General features: G+C 45.2%; 1 protein-coding gene across 2 annotated transcripts in view; it reads right to left on the bottom strand.

Moving 5' to 3' along the window:
* LRRIQ3 (leucine rich repeats and IQ motif containing 3) overlaps window positions 1–20,994 on the bottom strand; it is a 36,512-nt gene extending 15,518 nt beyond the window's left edge. The window contains exons 1-7 of one of the 2 annotated variants that reach the window (XM_040408340.1): window positions 20,960–20,994; window positions 19,023–19,239; window positions 17,176–17,454; window positions 11,230–11,553; window positions 9,350–9,483; window positions 6,419–6,590; window positions 3,465–3,554 (exon numbers count right to left, since the gene is read on the bottom strand). In XM_040408340.1, coding sequence (XP_040264274.1) covers window positions 3,465–3,554; window positions 6,419–6,590; window positions 9,350–9,483; window positions 11,230–11,553; window positions 17,176–17,430 — 975 coding nt within the window. In that variant the 5' untranslated portion in view covers window positions 17,431–17,454; window positions 19,023–19,239; window positions 20,960–20,994. Of the gene's footprint in view, window positions 1–3,464; window positions 3,555–6,418; window positions 6,591–9,349; window positions 9,484–11,229; window positions 11,554–17,175; window positions 17,455–18,808; window positions 18,904–19,022; window positions 19,240–20,959 lie in introns of those variants that run through there. The other variant, XM_040408341.1, reaches the window with a different exon arrangement.
* Between the last annotated feature and the right edge of the window lie 63 nt (window positions 20,995–21,057).

Raw genomic sequence — 21,057 nt, 5'->3', positions numbered from 1 at the left:
GTAAAAATTGTCTACCGGCTGCAATCAGAAAAACTCCGTGAAATACATTAGTGTCGAATCTGTATCTCGTAATGAAACACACGCGGAATAATGTCCATTAATCCACCGCGCAACGACGGATAGATCCGCAAAACTACGACATTCTGAGCCACAATATATGTCATCTCCTGTAACTAAAGATAAGTCAAGGTTCTGCAACTTTGGAATATGCTTGGTGTTTCAATTCTTCACAGTTTTCAAGAGCTCTGCTTACTGTCTGCGAATGAGGCTAAAAGCCTAGCTTCATCAGGACCACGTGACAGATCCATTGCAGCTATTTATCCAGCTGAAAAGCACATGAACGGGTCGGCTCCGCCAAGGGAGTGGATTTCTGCAAGCTACCATTTCGATGAAATGGACAGTCGCAGAAATTTTTGCAACAGATCTGCTGTGTGTAAACTTAACCCTTAGTAGGGCATGGTCAGGATAGGCTTTCGGTGTCTGAACGTTAAGAGAGAATGAGCATATTCATCAACTGCAAGCAGAGGTCTTGAAAATGGTTAGGAATTGAAATGCGAAATATACTAAAAAGGAGCACAACTTTTCAATGCATAGACGCAACTATTTTGGGGGGAGGGTGGGGGGCGTTTAATCGCAACCTAAGATTGGGTCTCAGTAATGTTGTGGTGTCGCTACTCAATGCGATCAAATGTTAGTGTAGCTAGCTCATTCTTAAAGGGGTATTCCAGACACATTTATTTTAAGGAAATGGCTAAGAAGGGGTTAAAAATAAAAAAAAGGATCATTACTCGCCTCCACAGATCCCCGCCACTACTGTTCCAGCATTGATTTCCTCCCCTCTGCTCTTCACTTCCTGGTCCCGACTCGATACACAGAAATTCCTGGAGATGCCTACTCAGCCAATCACTGGCCTTAGTAGTGACTCGCCTCGACCTGTGATTGGCTGAGAAGGCCTTTCCTGGCATTTCTGACACGTAGAGCAAGGACCAGGAAGTGAAGAGCATTGGAAAGAGGAGTATCACAGGAAGATCAATGGAGGTGAGTAATGACTCTTTTTTTTTATTTTTTTTATTATTTTTAACCGTTTTTGACCAATTTTTGTACAAAAATCTCCCTGGATAACTCCTGTACAAGAGTATTCCCATATTAGACAGTATAGTCACAGAATATGTCATAAATCCGGAATGAGCATCTATCACCTGTGAATATGCAGGAAATGTCTACGATGGGATTACCACCCCTTTAAGGAATAATCTTTTTTTTTTACATAAATCCTAAATCACTTGAAAATTGGAATTGCAAGTCGTGTCAAGTTTGTACCAATTTCCCTTTAGGACACTTAAAGGGAGTCTACAAGCAGTTGTGACCATGCTAAACTGATGACAGCACTAGGTAGGAGCAGGGGAGAGCAGCACAAATGTATCTTTTTGTGGAGTTTATATTATCAGCAGTAGTCTGAATATGAAGTTTTATTCTGTCAGATTCTGCTCCTGCAAGTGCACGGGAGGCGGGGCTTCACTATGAATTGCTGTCCGCACTGAGCTGCTTCACAGCCCCTCCCCTCTGCTCTGAGTGACAGTTGTAAATTGGGACTAACTAGAAAGTTTAAAGGGGTTTTCCGGAAGTACACTATTGATGGCCTATCAGACCAGTTGGGGTCTGACTCCTGGCACTCCAATCAGCTCCAAAATGTTAAAGAGCATGTCCACTTTTAAAAAGCCTTTACTGTATGAAAAGTTCCTGAACAAAATGTGCGGTGCTCGGGCTCAGACATGTCCTCCACAGTAGGAGTGCACCTGTCTTTGCAAATATTATTATATTGAACAAAATGTTGACCACAGGTTATCCAGCTGCTGGAATCCCCGGCGATCAGTTGTATTTATCATGGGACCTCAGCAGCGGGTGGTCAATTTTCCTGCAGCGCCACCACAGGCAAAATGAAGTATTACACAATGCTAATTGAAATTACTGAGTTGTGCACCTAATGCATGGACATGCTGGGTCCTCCAGAGAGAGAGAGAAGCTGTACAAAATTTTTAAAGACTTGAAAAGAAGACAAATGGCACTTTTTAAGCCTTTTTGGCTAGAGATACGATAAGCAAAAAGAAAGACAAAGCTCACAGCGGCTGCTGGGAGTGATTCTCGCATCCGCTCTGGCCTTGATGCTGAATACCACGGACACTGCGCTACTGTAATGGTAATAATATTGGACTCTGCTTTGTCCAGTTGGTGCGTTCTCAAGATTGCAGATTATTATTTTTTTCAACACAAATTCTTGATAAGAAATCCTGGAAATTCTATTCTGACATAAGCTGATAAAGTCAATCACAGCTCCGACTCTGCGTGGCTTATCCAGTGATTACGTTCTTTGCAACCGGAATGTGACAGCTTGTCAGTAAAATATGAGATATGCATAAGCATGAAAGGCTGCGTGATGCTATACAGGACACTGGGGGATTTAAGGCGACGTCCAGTTGTGGTCTGACGGGGGTTGTCCATGTCTTAGTTGAAGTCAGTCCAGCATTCTGCTGATCGCTGTGGTTGTGGATTCTGAAACCTCCAAGAAGCGACTGATATGACCGGCAAAGGCTATGTAGTATTACATACCAGGCATTCAATCATAGAACTAGAAGGGGCAGCTGCTCTCTAGTGGTTCCACATTGCACCTAAAGGTCCAATTACAAAGGGCCGATGCACAGGCGATTACTGGGAATGAACTGTTCATCCCTGATCAGGGGTGGGCTGGGCCGGGGGGCGTATGGCCCCCGGGTCGGTAGATGTTTAGGGCTGCCAGCTTCTTTTCCAATTGTATTTAATCTGATATGGGTTGCACATAATCTGTGCAATTATTTAGAGTAGGGACCGTCGTCCAGTTGCAGTTCTGCCAAGTAGGGCTTGAATTGCAAGTAGGTAAAGAAAACAGGCTGGGTTCTAGGTTGAGGCTCACTGTCCTTGTCTGTCCCAACCTACAGGCGTTATTCTGAGCAACTAAAGGGAAAACTGCAAGATTTCAGGATTTAAAAAAAATCTAGAAAAGTATGGTAGATCATTTTCTAATGACACATTCCCACTAAATGACTTTGGTTTCAACTCTCAGCACCAGTCCAGCTAGACACAAGCATAGTGACATGGATGGAGGCAAGACTATGTTCTTGTCTAGGCCTCCTTTAAAGCATGACATAATTTTATTTGACTTGTCAGCAGCTGCCTGGCACTGGCTGCTAAAGTTAATGTTACCTTTAGGTGAAACCAATTATATGGGTCCACATATACTAATTACGATTGCAAACAATGCACCAAAGTATGGAGTGATTTGGCTCATTTTGGGCTCAGTTTGAGGAATGTGGCCTAAAATCCAACGATTGGTGGCAAAATTTCAGAATTTTTAAATTTTAACCTCAATTTTGGTGATTTGGAGTCATGATTTATCCTCTTGCTGTCCTCCCGTGCGTTTTGCTCCTCACCTGCAGAACATCGCGCTGTAGCTTCCACAGATCCACTGTAATATGCCTGACCGGCTGCAGGTCCGGGGTGCTGTTTACTCTTCTCACGGGCTGTTAAATGTCAGTAATAGAAAAAAGCCTCATGAAATAGCGTCCTTACACACAGCAATGTCACAGCGTTACGGTCCCGGCTAGCCAAGGTCACACCATGCAGTTTATGGATTAAATTATGTTGTATTTAACTTTTGTAGTGAAATAACCTCCCCCGCCCTCCGTACAGCACATTTCATTTACACTTAAAGGGGAACTCCACTTTTACACCATTATTATTAGTACATTTAACATGTTTGTTAATCTTTTGCTTTCCTCTTGTTGCACTGATTGTTACCTTCAGATCAGACATAAATCAGGATTCTGCTGGTTTATGGTTCCCAAAGAACAGTGCATTGTGGGAGCTCAGATGCCAGAGCTTAGTCAGAGGGGCGCAGGTAAACCAAAATCTGGACAACCAGCAGAACTCTGAATGCAGCTCTGGGGGGGAAAGGGCAATATTGAACTGAAATTCAGAAACAGTATTTTTAAAGTTACTTAAGATGCACATATCAGCAGGATCAACCCTATTAATATATGCTTCGGGTAGGGTTGAACCTGCTGAATAAACCAACACCTGTCTTGTGAAAGCCGGTTGTGGCATTCTCTAGAGAAAAAAAAAAAGACTTTTATTCTTTACACAACTGTGGACTTCACGGCACCAAGGGGTGGGGCCTACCCTCAGCTTTTCTGTGCAGGCCACGCTCCTCGCTGCACTGAAGCCCTCATTTGCTTACAGAATAAAAGCCTTTTTTTTTGGGAGCAACTCAACCGATTTTTACAAGACAGATACATTTTTAATCAGCAGAATAAATCCCACCAGGCAGTATACCTGATTTTATAGGGTTGATCCTGCTGATAAGTGCTCTTTAAAGGGGTATCCCACCATTATCATTTATCTTCTGTCCTCAAAATAGATGAAAAATGTCTGATCGTTGGATTCCCCACCAATCGGTAGAATGTACAGTACAGACCAAAAGTTTGGACACACCTTCTCATTCAAAGAGTTTTCTTTATTTTCATGACTATGAAAATTGTAGATTCACACTGAAGGCATCAAAACTATGAATTAACACATGTGGAATTATATTCATAACAAACAAGTGTGAAACAACTGAAAATATGTCATATTCTAGGTTCTTCAAAGAAGCCACCTTTTGCTTTGATTACTGCTTTGCACACTCTTGGCATTCTCTTGATGAGCTTCAAGAGGTAGTCCCCTGAAATGGTTTTCACTTCACAGGTGTGCCCTGTCAGGTTTAATAAGTGGGATTTCTTGCCTTATAAATGGGGTTGGGACCATCAGTGGTGTTGAGGAGAAGTCAGGTGGATACACAGCTGATAGTCCTACTGAATAGACTGTTAGAATTTGTATTATGGCAAGAAAAAAGCAGCTAAGTAAAGAAAAACGAGTGGCCATCATTACTTTAAGAAATGAAGGTCAGTCAGTCAGCCGAAAAATTGGGAAAACTTTGAAAGTAAGGGCTATTTGACCATGAAGGATAGTGATGGGGTGCTGCGCCAGATGACCTGGCCTCCACAGTCACCGGACCTGAACCCAATCGAGATGGTTTGGGGTGAGCTGGACCGCAGAGTGAAGGCAAAAGGGCCAAGAAGTGCTAAGCATCTCTGGGAACTCCTTCAAGACTGTTGGAAGACCATTTCAGGGGACTACCTCTTGAAGCTCATCAAGAGAATGCCAAGAGTGTGCAAAGCAGTAATCAAAGCAAAAGGTGGCTATTTTGAAGAACCTAGAATATGACATGTTTTCAGTTGTTTCACACTTGTTTGTTATGTATATAATTCCACATGTGTTAATTCATAGTTTTGATGCCTTCATAGTCATGAAAATAAAGAAAACTCTTTGAATGAGAAGGTGTGTCCAAACTTTTGGTCTGTACTGTAGGTCCTCACTGCCTGACCACGAGCATGCGGCCTGCTCCTGCATTCAATGTCTATAGGGCTGATGGAAAGAAAGCACTGCACCCAGCTGCCTCTGCCCATCCCTTGAATGACGCAGCACCACACACATGCTCCACCGCGAAACGCTTCCTTAATTCAGGATCGGGCTCATGACCCTTGTTATAGAAATTATGGGTGCAATTTGTGGGGAAACCCCTTCTTCAGGTGACCATGGATGCCTAATCAAGGCTTACAAGGGTCTCTCTATCATATGGAGTCCCGCTACAGAAACCTGCGGGGATCGGCTGTAATTGGTGAGAAGTGTTCAATTACCCTGCAGCGCCCCCACAGGGGAAATTAAACATTACAAGATGATAATAAATATACAATTGTCTCATTACTTTACAGAGTGAAAAACATTCTTCACAACAGTTGTCCTCTATAACAAATACAGAAAGTTCTGAATGGGGTTGGGGGCAGCCGTACTGATGCAAATTTCCCTAACAGGAGATTTAAAGAGGACCTCTCACCTCTCCTGACATGTCTGGTTTAGTAGCTACTTAAATTTCCCATGTAATAGCAATTCTGGAGCATCTATTCTTATGACTTTATGTTGTGCCATTCCTTTATTATTCCTGCTAGAAGTTATGAAGCAGTTTGCGATGAAGGTCCAGATGGGTGTTACCAGTTGGAGGGAGGAAGGGTGTCCCTGCACAGTCTGACAGTATCTAATCAGTGCTGCAAAGTCAGACTGTACAGGGAGAGGGACACACCTCCTACGGGTAACACCCACTGCAGACTGCTGGCAATTCATTCACTAACTTCTTGTTACTAAAAACAGACAGGTCAGGAGAGGAGATGGGTCCTCTTTGAAAACGGGACCTGGTGTAATGCTCTGCAGAACAGTTTTGTAGTACTACTATGTAGTAAGTAGGAATTATAAATAAGCGCTGCCCCTTTAAGGCAGTTTTTCATATAGATACCTTGTTTCCATTTTGGCCCTGGTTAATCACAGGAAGTCTTCTGCGGCTCGATGGAGGGTCCCAAAAGTTATGTATCACTACAGCCTTAACAAGAGGGCTCGCTCTGTTCTCCCGGCTTCCTCTACGCCGGTAATGTAATTTCATCCTCTTCATCTCCAGCCCAGAAATAAGGCTGCGAATACACACACAACATATTATTTTTAGTATACTTTGCAAATATTCTAAGCCTGGGGTAATATATGAAGGATGAAAAGTCGCATTGTGACCCTGCACCTTAATAATGGAGATTCGTATTGCAGCCATAGTGAAGATTGGATTTTCTGTATCTTATTTTATTTTGTATATGGATACTTCATTTTTCTTTTTTATGTCGCCATCACTTCTCCCTAAGTCCCAGCGCTCTCTTTAGCTTTGAGCTATCTCTCAGCTACCTGCTCTGTCTGAGCTCCCTTCACTTGCTAACCCGTCACTGAGACAGGTATATCTCTCAGAGGAAAACTCGGCAGCGTTATCCAAATCAGGGGCTGAGTGGACGGTAGATCGCGGGCCGGGAATATCAGCAAAAACAGCAATAAAGTAAGAAAACAGGGCAGAAAATATATGTCTTAAAGGGACATTGCCATCTAGATATTTACGGCATATCATATACCACATACCATAAATGACCGATAGGTGCAAGTCCCATCTCTGAGACCTGCTCCTATATCAAGAACAGAGTCTCAGCGTGAATGAAGAGCAAACTGCGCAGTGAGGGGCAGCGTTTTAGACACCAGTCTTAATAAACCACTAATCCGCCGGAGTTATAAAGAGGTGCCGGCCTATTCATGACTCTGACGGATCCTCCGCCAGTTCTAAATGTAAGGCCTCATGCACACGACCGTTGTTTGTTTCGGCGTCCGTTCCGCCGATTTTAGCGTATCTGATGCGGACCCATTCATTTCTATGGAGCCGTTAATAGTCCACCGTTTGTTATCCGCGTCCGTGGTTCCAGTCCGTCAAAAAAATATAACCTGTCCTATTCTTGTCCGCGAAAAACGGTTAGCGGACCCATTCAAGTCAATGGGACCGCCAAAAATGCGGATGAACAACCGTCTGTCATCCGCGTCCGTTTTTGTAGAATCAGTTGCCTGGTGACCAGCATATATACCAATATCCTGGGTGGGGATATTAAAATTACACTTTTTTTACCTTCCTTTTTTTTTGGCGGTCCGCCCAAAAAAACAGAAGACACACGGAAACAAAAACGGCAACGGACAACGGATCCCCAATTTGCAGACCGCAAAAAAAACAGTCGTGTGCATGAGGCCTAAGACAGCTTCTGAGCTGGCTTACTGTACATACAGACTATTTTCTACACCTGAAACAGGCTTAGAAAATGGTAAATGAGACGGACCCATCCCCTTTCCCGCTCACAATTTTAGACCTGGTGTAAGCGAGGAAAAATCGCAAATAACGGCACACCATACATGACATTATTTATATCCTGTAGTATACCCTAGAGCTGTACTCCCTATTCTGTTGGTGGAGTCACTTTGTACATACATTACGTTACTTATCCTGTACTGATCCTAGGTGACATGCTGCATTATTCTCCAGAGCTGCGCTCATTATTCTGCAGGTGGAGTCACTGTGTACATACATTACTTATCCTGTACTGATCCTGAGTTACATCCTGTATTATAATCCAGAGCTGCACTCACTATTCTGCTGGTGGAATCCCTGTGTACATGCAACTCTGGACAAACATACAGGATATAACCCAGGATCAGTACAGGATAAGTAATGTAATGTATGTACACAGTGACTGCACCAGCAGAATAGTGAGTGCAGCTCTGGAGTATAATACAGGATGTAACTCAGGATCAGTACAGGATAAGTAATGTATGTACACAGTGACTGCACCAGCAGAATAGTGAGTGCAGCTCTGGAGTATAATACAGGATGTAACTCAGGATCAGTACAGGATAAGTAATGTAATGTATGTACACAGTGACTCCACCAGCAGAACAGTGAGTGCAGCTCTGGAGTATAATACAGGATATACATCAGGATCAGTACAGGATAAGTAATGTAATGTATGTGCACAGTGGCTCCACCAGCAGAATAGTGAGTGCAGCTCTGGAGTATAATACAGGATGTAACTCAGGATCAGTACAGGATAAGTAATGTATGTACACAGTGACTCCACCAGAAGAATAGTGAGTGCAGCTCTGGAGTATAATACAGGATGTAACTCAGGATCAGTACAGGATAAGTAATGTATGTACCCAGTGACTCCACCAGCATAATGGTGAGTACAGCTCTGGAGTATAATACAGGATGTAACTCAGGATCAGTACAGGATAAGTAATGTATGTACACAGTGACTCCACCAGAAGAATAGTGAGTGCAGCTCTGGAGTATAATACAGGATGTAACTCAGGATCAGCACAGGATAAGTACTATAATATAAGGATAATACAGGATGCAATACTACTTTATAAGACTAGATAAAGATTATGAACTCATTGTTTTATTTCATTAAGGTGCAGATGAAATGATAACGCTGGGGCTGCAGAGAGCGAGTATTCCTGATCAGCCAGGTCTCCAATCACCCTTTATAGTCTGAAACGCGGCAGAGAGCAGCTGAACTACATTTCCTTCCCTTTCAGCCACTTATAATCCAATACATCTGAGGATGAATATTTCACTCTTCTCGTGCCCTCCAGACTTTGCTTCTTAAGACTTTATTTCACCCAACAGAGCAGGGCTCAGGGAGGTGCGGGCTCTTTATGGAAGCCTATTATTGTTATACGGCAGCATGTTCACGGCACGCTGGGGCCCAAATACTTTATGGGAACATAAACCACTTTCCGAAACATGATTTTTATTTTTTTTTCACCTATTTTTTCTCAAAACAAACATAAAATGAAGCGAAGGTCTCTCACGTACCCCATTCTACTTCGCGCTAAATATCCTCGTATCCATTTCTGGACAATTAGCACCGGGGAACAACTTGCCAGAACGCGATTGATTTTCCTAATGATTTCATTCACTGCTTTCATTTCATTCTCCAGGCTGATATCCTGCAACATAACAAGAGCCTGATCAATGCTCCATGCGACGTCCTTACAAAGAGGCGCTGCGCTCGGACGCTCGTTTCAGGCTTAAGCATGAAGTATTGAAGATTGGCCGCTGAGAAGGAGCGTTCAGCTTCCACGGGTTCCTAGTAAACAAAGCACGGCCTCATTAATGTCTTACAGACTATGGGGTGGAAGGCCGGGCAGCATTAACAAAAGGACAAGCTCATTTACTGGAAAAGTCTATAGGGGATTTCCTAACCTTTACTCCTAAGACGTAACCCGCGCAGTAATGTCCCACTTAACGGCGCCTCGTTCCTCTAATAAGGGCACGCTGGAGAGTGGGGGAGATTCTTTGAGACGACCCTTATTTTTCTGCTTTTCTTCAAATTTGCATTGCAAAGATTAATGTGAAGGGGCCCAGAGGATCTTCTGGTAGGCTTGGGTTATGGCATCCCAATTGGTCCTGCCAAAACTGGTCCAGACAGAAGACAACCCATATGTAACTGACTGTGGAGTTGATGGGTGCTTGGCTCAATGATCTTTTTAGGTTAGAGGAGTTGTCCCATAATCTACATTTGCACAGGATAGGTGGTAAATGTCTGATCCTTCAGGGCCCCACCAATGTCTACAACAGGGTCTCCAGCCCAATGTCCTTCTTTAACTGCACAGGAGATTGAGTGGAGAGCAGTGGAGCACGAGCGGTGTCTGTGACCGACGGAGCATGCTCAACCACCACGGCTATCAAACTCCTTCTCGCTGTGGTCATGCAGTGAGAAGGTATGGAAGGGGCTTGGGAACCCTGTTCTAGTGAAAGAGGATGAATGTCCATTGTGGGACAACCCCTATGAAGGAGATTTCTGGGGCTTTATTGCTAGACCAAAAGGACCTCCAAGTTCCCTACCACTTCATCAGTGTTGGACTGGAGTTACTTGGGCCGACCAGAGGAAATCATTCTCAGGCCCAGCCCCTATGTCATCAGTAATGTCAAAGAAATAGACCCTAGTGGCCAATAATTATCCCCTACGGCAGCTCCAAATAGAGTTGTTCTCCTGGACCTTTGGGGCCAACTATGGAATTAGAGCCTGGACCCACCGGAGGATCCTCTGGTACTTTGATGGGCCAGTCCGACCCTTTGCTTCACACTTGGAGGTTTCCATACCTCTGAGCTGCATTGATTGGTCTTCCATTGAAACCAGTAAGAGTCTAATCCAGGACTCAACTATTGCTTCATTATCTGAATATTTGTTTGTGGGGTTTGGACCCCCAAGATCCCCGATGAGTCTTCTTTCTATTGAGGAGTTGGATCCGTCTATACTAAAACTAGGACATCAACATTAAAAGGGTTTTCTGGGAATAAGGGATTTTGAGCTAGCTAGCTCAGCCACATGAACCTTGATTACAGTCATTGGCTGGAGTGGTCCATGTGTGTTATGACCATACCTATGCACCAACGGAAGAGAATAGTGCCTGGACCGGAAGATGGCCACAGTGAAGGTGGTGCCGAGGACAGGAGTGGCGTGGAGCAGGTAAGTATGAATCTTCTGTTTCAGGGGGCACTTGCTAAAAATCCATTATTCCCGGAAAACTCCTTTAAAGTCTCTTCATGGAAGACCAATCAATGGTGCCGTGATTACGTAGAGTCTCACCACCACGGTTGCAAAAATTTTACTTTTCTTGCGTATTTGCCCCTTGGAACGCCCGTGTGTATCCTTAGGATAAAACTCAGCTAAAAGCTCGACCTTACGTTACCTTGCTAGACACCGGTGACATGTTGATGCGTAAATCAGGACTAAGAGCCTTGAACTTTCCCTGGAGGCTCCAATCTTCAATGATTTCTTCATCGGAAACCACAAAGTTATCCAAGGCTTTCAACGACCATATGCTATTGACCACTATGTGCCGGTAACTCTTCTGCAGGCTCAGCGGCGTGTCATACAGCGTCAGTCCAGCGAGACTGGGACAGGAGGACAGCGATTCCACATTGTCCACACTTCTGATCCTGTTGTCGTGCAGATACAGCAGCTTCAGGTTCTTTAATGGTCTCCAGAACTCCTGACCTGGAAGATTCTGAATCTGAAAGAGACATGAACTGTAGGAATTACTCATAAATGGTCCAGAGGGGTGTAACATGAAACTGCATGACCCAATGCAAAATCCTGGGGCCTTCTTATGTGATACAGGGTCTTTTGGGCCCCCCTCAGGGGAAGAAAAGCCTCCTATGATCAGTTATACAATATATCCTATTCTTTGATCAAGACCCTTCATAGTATAACAAGCACAGCGCCATACATTGTATAATCGCCATGTTTGGTACTGCAGCTCAGTCACATGTGCCCAGTGAACATGATGTCACTGGCCTAGGAAGATGCAGACGCACTCACCTAAGCATTGTGGCCTCTTCAAACAGCTGAGTGTTGGAGTCATGGCCCTACCGATCCTGAGGATAGGCCATCAATACTTATCTCCTGGAAAATAATTTTCTTCTGAAGGACACGCCAATTTGCTCCATCCCAAGCACCAATTTCTAACTATTTAAAGGAGATGCATTCTAATCCCCACTCTTCAGATCCTTCCTCTGTTACAATAAGGCTAGCTCCTCCCCTGAGGAGCCAACAAATTCAAAAATGAAACCAAAAATGGAGCTGGGTGCAGTTAGTGGATGGTGCAGACTACCAAGCAGGATGCCGCTGAACAAGGGCTTATACCAGGATGGCAGGAGGACCCAAATTAGTTTTGTTACAGAGTATCCCTGACATTGAAATATAACGTTAGAGTTAATTACATTAAATTTTCTACATCTTAAAAAAAAAAGATATTTTTGGAAATGTTCATCTCGAAGCCGGAACAGGACAATTTTCCCCAGACTTTCATGAAAATGTATATTTAAATTACTTTATTTTTAACATTCATTTGTTCATGCAACAATGGACAGCGCGGTCACCTGATCGCACTTATGGACCTGATTAAAAGCACTGTCAGCTGGGCGAGAGGAGAGAGGAGATAAATTATGCTCTTGCAATTAAATTGTCCTTATTGTACTTCAACATTAAGCTTCCCGGGTTAGTCACTAAAAATAAATGAGACGCTGTGAACTCTTTTCATCATCTGTTCTTAAAGTGAGTTTCGTACCCAGAAGTTAGAGGAATGTCGTAGTTTCTTTATGTGTTTTTTTTTATTATTATCTTAATTATCGGATGCTGATGATAAGTCATTGTATTGGGGCTGTGCATCTGGTAAGCCTATGGGTCCTAAAGGATTCATTATTTCAGTACCTGTTAACCCTTTAAGAAGCCTCCTGTAAGCCTATAGTGTCAATTACTCTAATGACAATTACAGGTGCCCAATGTATACGATATATCGATCGGCACAGCGGGAAATAGAGTGGCGGTGCGCGTGTCCCAGGGCAGGCGTCCCATGTATATAAAAGGAGAGAAGGACCGGCACTCGCTGTTGGTATATAATCTTGTGATTTATTGTCACATTACAGCGACGCGTTTCGGAATACAATCTGCCTGTCACCGCCAGTTCTGTGATAAGATCTGCCAGACGTTTTCCTCTACCTCTTGTATGATGCTCTTTGTTTTGGTTTCACGTTCTCATCTCCTTTCCTTCTGTCAGGTGTCACTTATTTCGACTAATCGTCTTCCTTTATAATCCCTCCCATACTGCCTCACTTTGCGGTTTATACTACTTCCTGGATGAGGTGTTCACTGCTGGAGGCTGCTTCTGCTGCTTGTACAAGTCTTTTACTTTATTGTGTTTCCTTGCTGGCTTGATTGTAGGTGACCCTGACTCCGTCCGTATTAAGTGCAGGGAGCCGGTGGTCGTGTCCCCTCACTATTATAGGGTTTTCAGGTGTCACACAGTATTAGGTACGCGGGCATGCAATCGGGAGCAGTCCAGGAGAGCTCTTAGGGTTTTATAGGGCTCACCTATAAGCTCCTTAGTTTTGGATCAAGCCAGTCGCTCGTTTATTTGTAATGAGACAATAAATCACAAGATTATATACCAACAGCAAATGACGGTCCTTCTTTCCTTTTAATTACAGGTGCCCATCCCCTGATCATTGTGGCCCCTACTATGGGACAATGAAGTTCTTAAAGTTCAGGGACCGTCCCTGGAAATTGTCTGACGCATCACTTACTCCATAGACATCAATGTATTTAAAGGGGAGCTCCCATATGGACATTTATGGCATATTATTGGATATGCCATAAATGTCCAATAGGCGTAGGTCCCACTTCTGGGACCCATTCCTCTGTCAAGAACGGGGCCCCACCGTGAATGGGGAGCAAGCCACACATGGGACTGTTAGGAGACTTAATGAAACAGCCGAACGCTGGATCGGTGATTTTTTGGAAGTCCCATAGTGGTAAATGGAGGGGTGGTCACTCTTCATTCATTCTTGAGATAGTAGTGGGTCCTGGACCAGCACCTATCGGAGATTTATGGCCTGTCCTATTGATGACCATGTGGGAATACCCTTTTAAAGGGTTGTATGAAACAACATGGCTACTCTTGTCCATGGACTGTGTCTACTATTGCAGCTTTCACGTAAATGAGGCTGAGATGCAATACCACACTCCTCCTATGGTCAAGGGTGGCACTGTTGCTAGAAGAAACTACCCTTCTTTTTCTGATCTCATACAAGCGCAACAAGATGTCATTGCCCTTTAAATAAAAGATGACTAAATAGCATTTTTGATATTTCAATATGGCTTGGCTGTAATACCAGGCACGGCCTGAGGGACAAAAGTGGCGCTGTTTTTGAAAGAAAGCAACCATGTTTCCTTAAGCTTATAAAACTTTTTCTTTCAAGTTGGATTTCCCCTTTAACTAAAATTGGTTGAATACTATTTTAACACTTGAATGAGACTAAGCTGCATCCTCAGGATAAGAGTGACGCTGTTTCTTGGAGAAAGCAACAATTATGACCATGTATTCCCTTTTAAATAATAAAAAAAAATGCTTGTATAGAACTTTGACACTTGAATGAAACTAAGCTGCAATACCAGACCCAGCCTATGGATATGGGTGGTGCTTTTTTTTCAAGAAACAAGTTCTTCTTTGGATACGTTCCATTAAAGTGCTCGTCTAGGATTAGAAAAATGTGTCTGCTGTCTTCCAAAAACAGTGCCACACCTGGGGCGTTGCAGGAGAACCTCATTCACATCAATAGAGCTGAGCTGAATGACTAAACAGAATTATTTACACTGAAATGAAGCTAAGCTGCAGTACCAGACGCAGCCTATGTGACCCGGGTGGTGCTGTTAATGGGGGAAAGCAACCATGCTGTAGGACCACTTGAAGATGGATTTCCCCTTTAAATAAAATGGCTGGAGAGAATTGATTTTACATGAATGGAGTAGAGTTGCAATACCAGGCACAGCCTAAGGACAAGAGTGGTGCTGTTGCTGTAAAAAAAAAAAGCTATGTTACATTTTAAGGCCTCATGCACACGACCGTTGTGTGCATCCGTGGCCGTTGTGCCGTTTTCCGTTTTTTTTCGCGGACCCATTGACTTTCAATGGGTCCGTGGAAAAATCGGAAAATGCACCGTTTGGCAGCCGCATCCATGATCCGTGTTTCCTGGCCGTGAAAAAAATATGACCTGTCCTATTTTTTTCACGGCCAACGGTTCACGGACCCATTCAAGTCATTGGGTCCGTGAAAGAACACGGATGCACACAAGATTGGCATCCGTGTCCGTGATCCGTGGCCGTAGGTTAGTTTTTATACAGACGGATCTGAAGATCCGTCTGCATAAAAGCTTTTTCAGAGATGAGTTTTCACTTCGTGAAAACTCAAATCCGACAGTATATTCTAACACAGAGGCGTTCCCATGGTGATGGGGACGCTTCAGGTTAGAATATACTAACAGAACTGTGTACATGACTGCCCCCTGCTGCCTGGCAGATGCTGCCAGGCAGCAGGGGCAGCCCCCCCCCTGTAGTTAACACATTGGTGGCCGGCCCCCCCCTCCCCTGTAGTTAACTCATTGGTGGCCAGTGCGGCCGGCCCCCCCCTCCCCTGTAGTTAACTCATTGGTGGCCAGTGGGCCCCCCCTCCCCTGTAGTTAACTCATTGGTGGCCAGTGGGCCCCCCCCCCTCCCCTGTAGTTAACTCATTGGTGGCCAGTGCGGCCCCTCCCCTCCCCTGTAGTTAACTCATTGGTGGCCAGTGGGCCCCCCTCTCCCCTGTAGTTAACTCATTGGTGGCCAGTGCGGCCCCTCCCCTCCCCTGTAGTTAACTCGTTGGTGGGCAGTGGGCCCCCCCCCTCCCTTCCCATGTAGTTAACTCGTTGGTGGCCAGTGGGCCTTCTCCCCTCCCTCCCCCTCCTAATTAAAATCTCCCCCCTATCATTGGTGGCAGCGGAGTGTACCGATCGGAGTCCCAGTTTAATCGCTGGGGCTCCGATCGGTAACCATGGCAACCAGGACGCTACTGCAGTCCCGGTTGCCATGGTTACTTAGCAATTTGTAGAACCATGATACTTACCTGCGAGCTGCGATCTCTGCGTCCGGCCGGGAGCTCCTCCTACTGGTAAGTGACAGGTCTGTGCGGGAGCTCCTCCTACTGGTAAGTGACAGGTCATGTCACTTACCAGTAGGAGGAGCTCCCGGCCGGACCTGTCACTTACCAGTAGGAGGAGCTCCCGGCCGGACGCAGAGATCGCAGCTCGCAGGTAAGTATCATGGTTCTACAAATTGCTAAGTAACCATGGCAACCGGGACTGCAGTAGCGTCCTGGTTGCCATGGTTAGCGATCGGGGCCCCAGCGATTAAACTGGGACTCCGATCGGTACACTCCGCTGCCACCAATGATAGGGGGGAGATTTTAATTAGGAGGGGGAGGGAGGGGAGAAGGCCCACTGGCCACCAACGAGTTAACTACAGGGGAGGGGAGGGGCCGCACTGGCCACCAATGAGTTAACTACAGGGGAGGGGGGGGCCCACTGGCCACCAATGAGTTAACTACAGGGGAGGGGGGGGGCCCACTGGCCACCAATGAGTTAACTACAGGGGAGGGGGGGGGCCGGCCGCACTGGCCACCAATGAGTTAACTACAGGGGAGGGGGGGGGGGGGGGCGGCCACCAATGTGTTAACTACAGGGGGGGGGGGCTGCCCCCTGCTGCCAGGCAGCACCTGCCAGGCAGCAGGGGGCAGTCATGTACACAGTTCTGTTAGTATATTCTAACCTGAAGCGTCCCCATCACCATGGGAACGCCTCTGTGTTAGAATATACTGTCGGATTTGAGTTACATCGTGAAACTGAAATCCGACAGTATATTCTAACATAGAGGCGTTCCCATGGTGATGGGGACGCTTCAAGTTAAAATATACCATCGGATTGGAGAAAACTCCGATCCGATGGTATATTAACTCCTGACTTTACATTGAAAGTTAATGGGGGACGGATCCGTTTGAAATTGCACCATATTGTGTCAACGTCAAACGGATCCGTCCCTATTGACTTGCATTGTAATTCAGGACGGATCCGTTTGGCTCCGCACGGCCAGGCGGACACCAAAACGACTTTTTTTTCATGTCCGTGGATCCTCCAAAAATCAAGGAAGACCCACGGACGAAAAAACGGTCACGGATCACGGAAAAACGGAACCCCGTTTTGCGGACCGCAAAAAAATACGGTCGTGTGCATGAGGCCTAACTAAGTATGTAAAAATATTTACCTACCTGATTCCCGTGCAAGTCTAACGTTACGATCTGTACGCAGTTTCTCAGCGCGGTGATGTCCGTGATGTAGTTGTTAGCCAGAGAGCAGGCCCTCAGGGCGGCGCAGGCCTCCAGGACCTCCACTTGTCTTAAGAGCTGTTTGCTTAAATATAAAATGACAAGTTTCTCGAGCTCCGCCGCCCGACGATTACCCAGCGAGCGCCCGTGGTCAAGTACAAGGCTCTCCGAGGCGCAGATCAGATAACTTTCCTCCATGTTGTCAAGTCATCGGCCGGGAACCTGGAAATATTCAGACTATATTGTAGTATTTTGTGGGGACTATATGGTAGTATTATGTGGGGACTATATGGAAGTATTATGTGGGGACTATATGGTAGTATTATGTGGGGACTATATGGTAGTATTATGTGGGGACTATATTGTAGTATTATGTGGTGACTATATGGTAGTATTATGTGGGGACTACATGGTAGTATTATGTGGGGACTACATGGTAGTATTATGTGGGGACTACATGGTAGTATTATGTGGGGACTACATGGTAGTATTATGTGGGGACTATATGGTAGTATTATTTGGGGACTACATGGTAGTATTATGTGGGGACTATATGGAAGTATTATGTGGGGACTATATGGTAGTATTATGTGGGGACTATATGGTAGTATTATGTGGGGACTATATGGTAGTATTATGTGGGGACTATATGGTAGTATTATGTGGGGACTACATGGTAGTATTATGTGGGGACTATATGGTAGTATTATGTGGTGACTATATGGTAGTATTATGTGGGGACTACATGGTAGTATTATGTGGGGACTACATGGTAGTATTATGTGGGGACTACATGGTAGTATTATGTGGGGACTACATGGTAGTATTATGTGGGGACTATATGGTAGTATTATTTGGGGACTACATGGTAGTATTATGTGGGGACTATATGGTAGTATTATGTGGGGACTACATGGTAGTATTATGTGTGGACTATATGGTAGTATTATGTGGAGACTATATGGTAGTATTATGTGGAGACTATATGGTAGTATTCTTTGGGTACTATATGGTAGTATTATGTGGGGACTATATGGTAGTATTATGTGGAGACTATATGGTAGTATTATGTGGAGACTATATGGTAGTATTATGTGGAGACTATATGGTAGTATTATGTGGGGACTATATGGTAGTATTATGTGGGGACTATATGGTAGAATTATGTGGAGACTATATGGTAGTATTATGTGTGGACTACGTGGTAGTATTATGTGGGGACTATATGGTAGTATTATGTGGAGACTAAATGGTAGTATTATGTGGAGACTATATGGTAGTATTATGTGGGGACTACATGGTAGTATTATGTGGGGACTATATGGTAGTATTATGTGGGGCCTATATGGTAGTATTATGTGGGGACTATATGGTAGTATTATGTGGGGACTACATGGTAGTATTATGTGGGGCCTATATGGTAGTATTATGTGGGGACTATATGGTAGTATTATGTGGAGACTATATGGTAGTATTATGTGGGGACTATATGGTAGTATTATGTGGAGACTAAATGGTAGTATTATGTGGAGACTATATGGTAGTATTATGTGGGGACTACAGATGACAGACTCACCTTTGCACTACCTCTGCCTCTGTATTGCTCTGGTCCGGATACATGAGATAGTTTGTAACTAATGTAACTTGTTACATATATGTCACTGCTGTGTAATTACTCCTCCTGCTCCTGGAGTGTTACCCGACTACTGGGCTCAGCCACAGCAGGGACATGGGAGCCCAGGGTGTCAGCGCCCATTACAGCATACATTACAGGTGGCAGCTACAATTACCTGAGCTCTGCCGCTTGTCTCGCGCTGGGTAGTCCACCACAAACATGATGAGAGTTACACTCTGCTGCCATGGAAACCACAACAAGCCTTAAAGGGCCAGCGCCACCATGGCTGACACGCCCCTTCAGTGTCAGACTGCAGGCCCAGAAGGCAAATAGTTAACAGGCAGAGGTTATGGCGGAGCTTTTCTTCATTTATAAGAGCGACGCTTCTTCATCTGTAAAGAGAGATTTGCATAACAGTTTATTAAAGATCTGAGAAATTAGCAGTAAAATTAACCCTTCCAAAGCCAAATTATAACAGGGCTTCAGGAGGGATGTTTATTGTGTCCTGACATTTATTATGGATTTATTTATTTATTTGTTTGTTTAATATTTTCTTGGAGAAGCAACAGGAGGTTTTGTGTTTTAACATAACTGAAAGCATTTCTAGGGTCATCAGAGGCTGGCACTGTGTTATGGGGTATCTGAGGCTGGCGCTGTATTATGGGGTATCTGAGGCTGGCACTGTGTTATGGGGTATCTGAGGCTGGCGCTGTGTTATGGGGTATCTGAGGCTGGCGCTGTATTATGGGGTATCTGAGGCTGGCGCTGTATTATGGGGTATCGGAGGCTGGCGCTGTATTATGGGTATCTGAGGCTGGCGCTGTATTATGGGGTATCTGAGGAGGGCGCTGTATTATGGGGTATCTGAGGCTGGCACTGTGTTATGGGGTATCTGAGGCTGGCACTGTATTATGGGGTATCTCAGGAGGGCACTGTATTATGGGGTATCTGAGGCTGGCACTGTATTATGGGGTATCTGAGGCTGGCGCTGTATTATGGGGCATCTGAGGCTGGCGCTGTGTTATGGGGTATCTGAGGCTGGCGCTGTATTATGGGGTATCTGAGGCTGGCACTGTGCTATGGGTAATATGAGGCTGGCACTGTATTATGGGGTCTCTGAGGCTGGCGCTGTATTATGGTGTATCTGAGGCTGGCACTGTATTATGGGGTATCTGAGGCTGGCACTGTGTTATGGGGTATCTGAGGCTGGCGCTGTATTATGGGGTATCTGAGGCTGGCACTGTGCTATGGGTAATATGAGGCTGGCACTGTATTATGGGGTCTCTGAGGCTGGCGCTGTATTATGGTGTATCTGAGGCTGGCACTGTATTATGGGGTATCTGAGGCTGGCACTGCGTTATGGGGTATCTGAGGAGGGCACTGTGTTATGGGGTATCTGAGGCTGGCGCTGTATTATGGGGTATCTGAGGAGGGCACTGTGTTATGGGGTATCTGAGGCTGGCACTGTATTATGGGGTATCTGAGGAGGGCACTGTGTTATGGGGTATCTGAGGCTGGCACTGTATTATGGGGTATCTGAGGCTGGCACTGTGTTATGGGGTATCTGAGGCTAGCACTGTATTATGGGGTATCTGAGGCTGGCACTGTGTTATAGGGTATCTGAGGAGGGCACTGTATTATGGGGTATCTGAGGCTGGCACTGTATTATGGGGTATCTGAGGCTGGCACTGTGTTATGGGGTATCTGAGGCTAGCACTGTATTATGGGGTATCTGAGGCTGGCACTGTATTATGGGGTATCTGAGGAGGGCGCTGTGTTATAGGGTATCTGAGGAGGGCACTGTATTATGGGGTATCTGAGGCTGGCACTGTGTTATGTGGTATCTGAGGCTGGCGCTGTATTATGGGGTATCTGAGGCTGGCACTGTGTTATGGGGTATCTGAGGCTGGCACTGTATTATGGGGTATCTGAGGCTGGCACTGTGTTATGGGGTATCTGAGGCTGGCACTGTATTATGGGGTATCTGAGGCTGGCACTGTGTTATGGGGTATCTGAGGCTGGCACTGTGTTATGGGGTATCTGAGTACTCCGTGTGATAAATAGTAAATGGTTTAAATTATGGCATATCCGGGTATCCCCCATATAACTCACCTGGGATCCTCCCCTTCCACGTACACAGCCCGAGTCCCGCCCACTGGGTGACGTCACATACAAACAGCAGTAAGTGAATGGAACAGCTTCGGGCCGTG

This window comes from Bufo bufo, chromosome 9 (assembly GCF_905171765.1).
Source record: "Bufo bufo chromosome 9, aBufBuf1.1, whole genome shotgun sequence".
NCBI classification, from domain to species: domain Eukaryota; kingdom Metazoa; phylum Chordata; class Amphibia; order Anura; family Bufonidae; genus Bufo; species Bufo bufo.
This window is presented reverse-complemented; position numbering and strand designations above follow the sequence as displayed.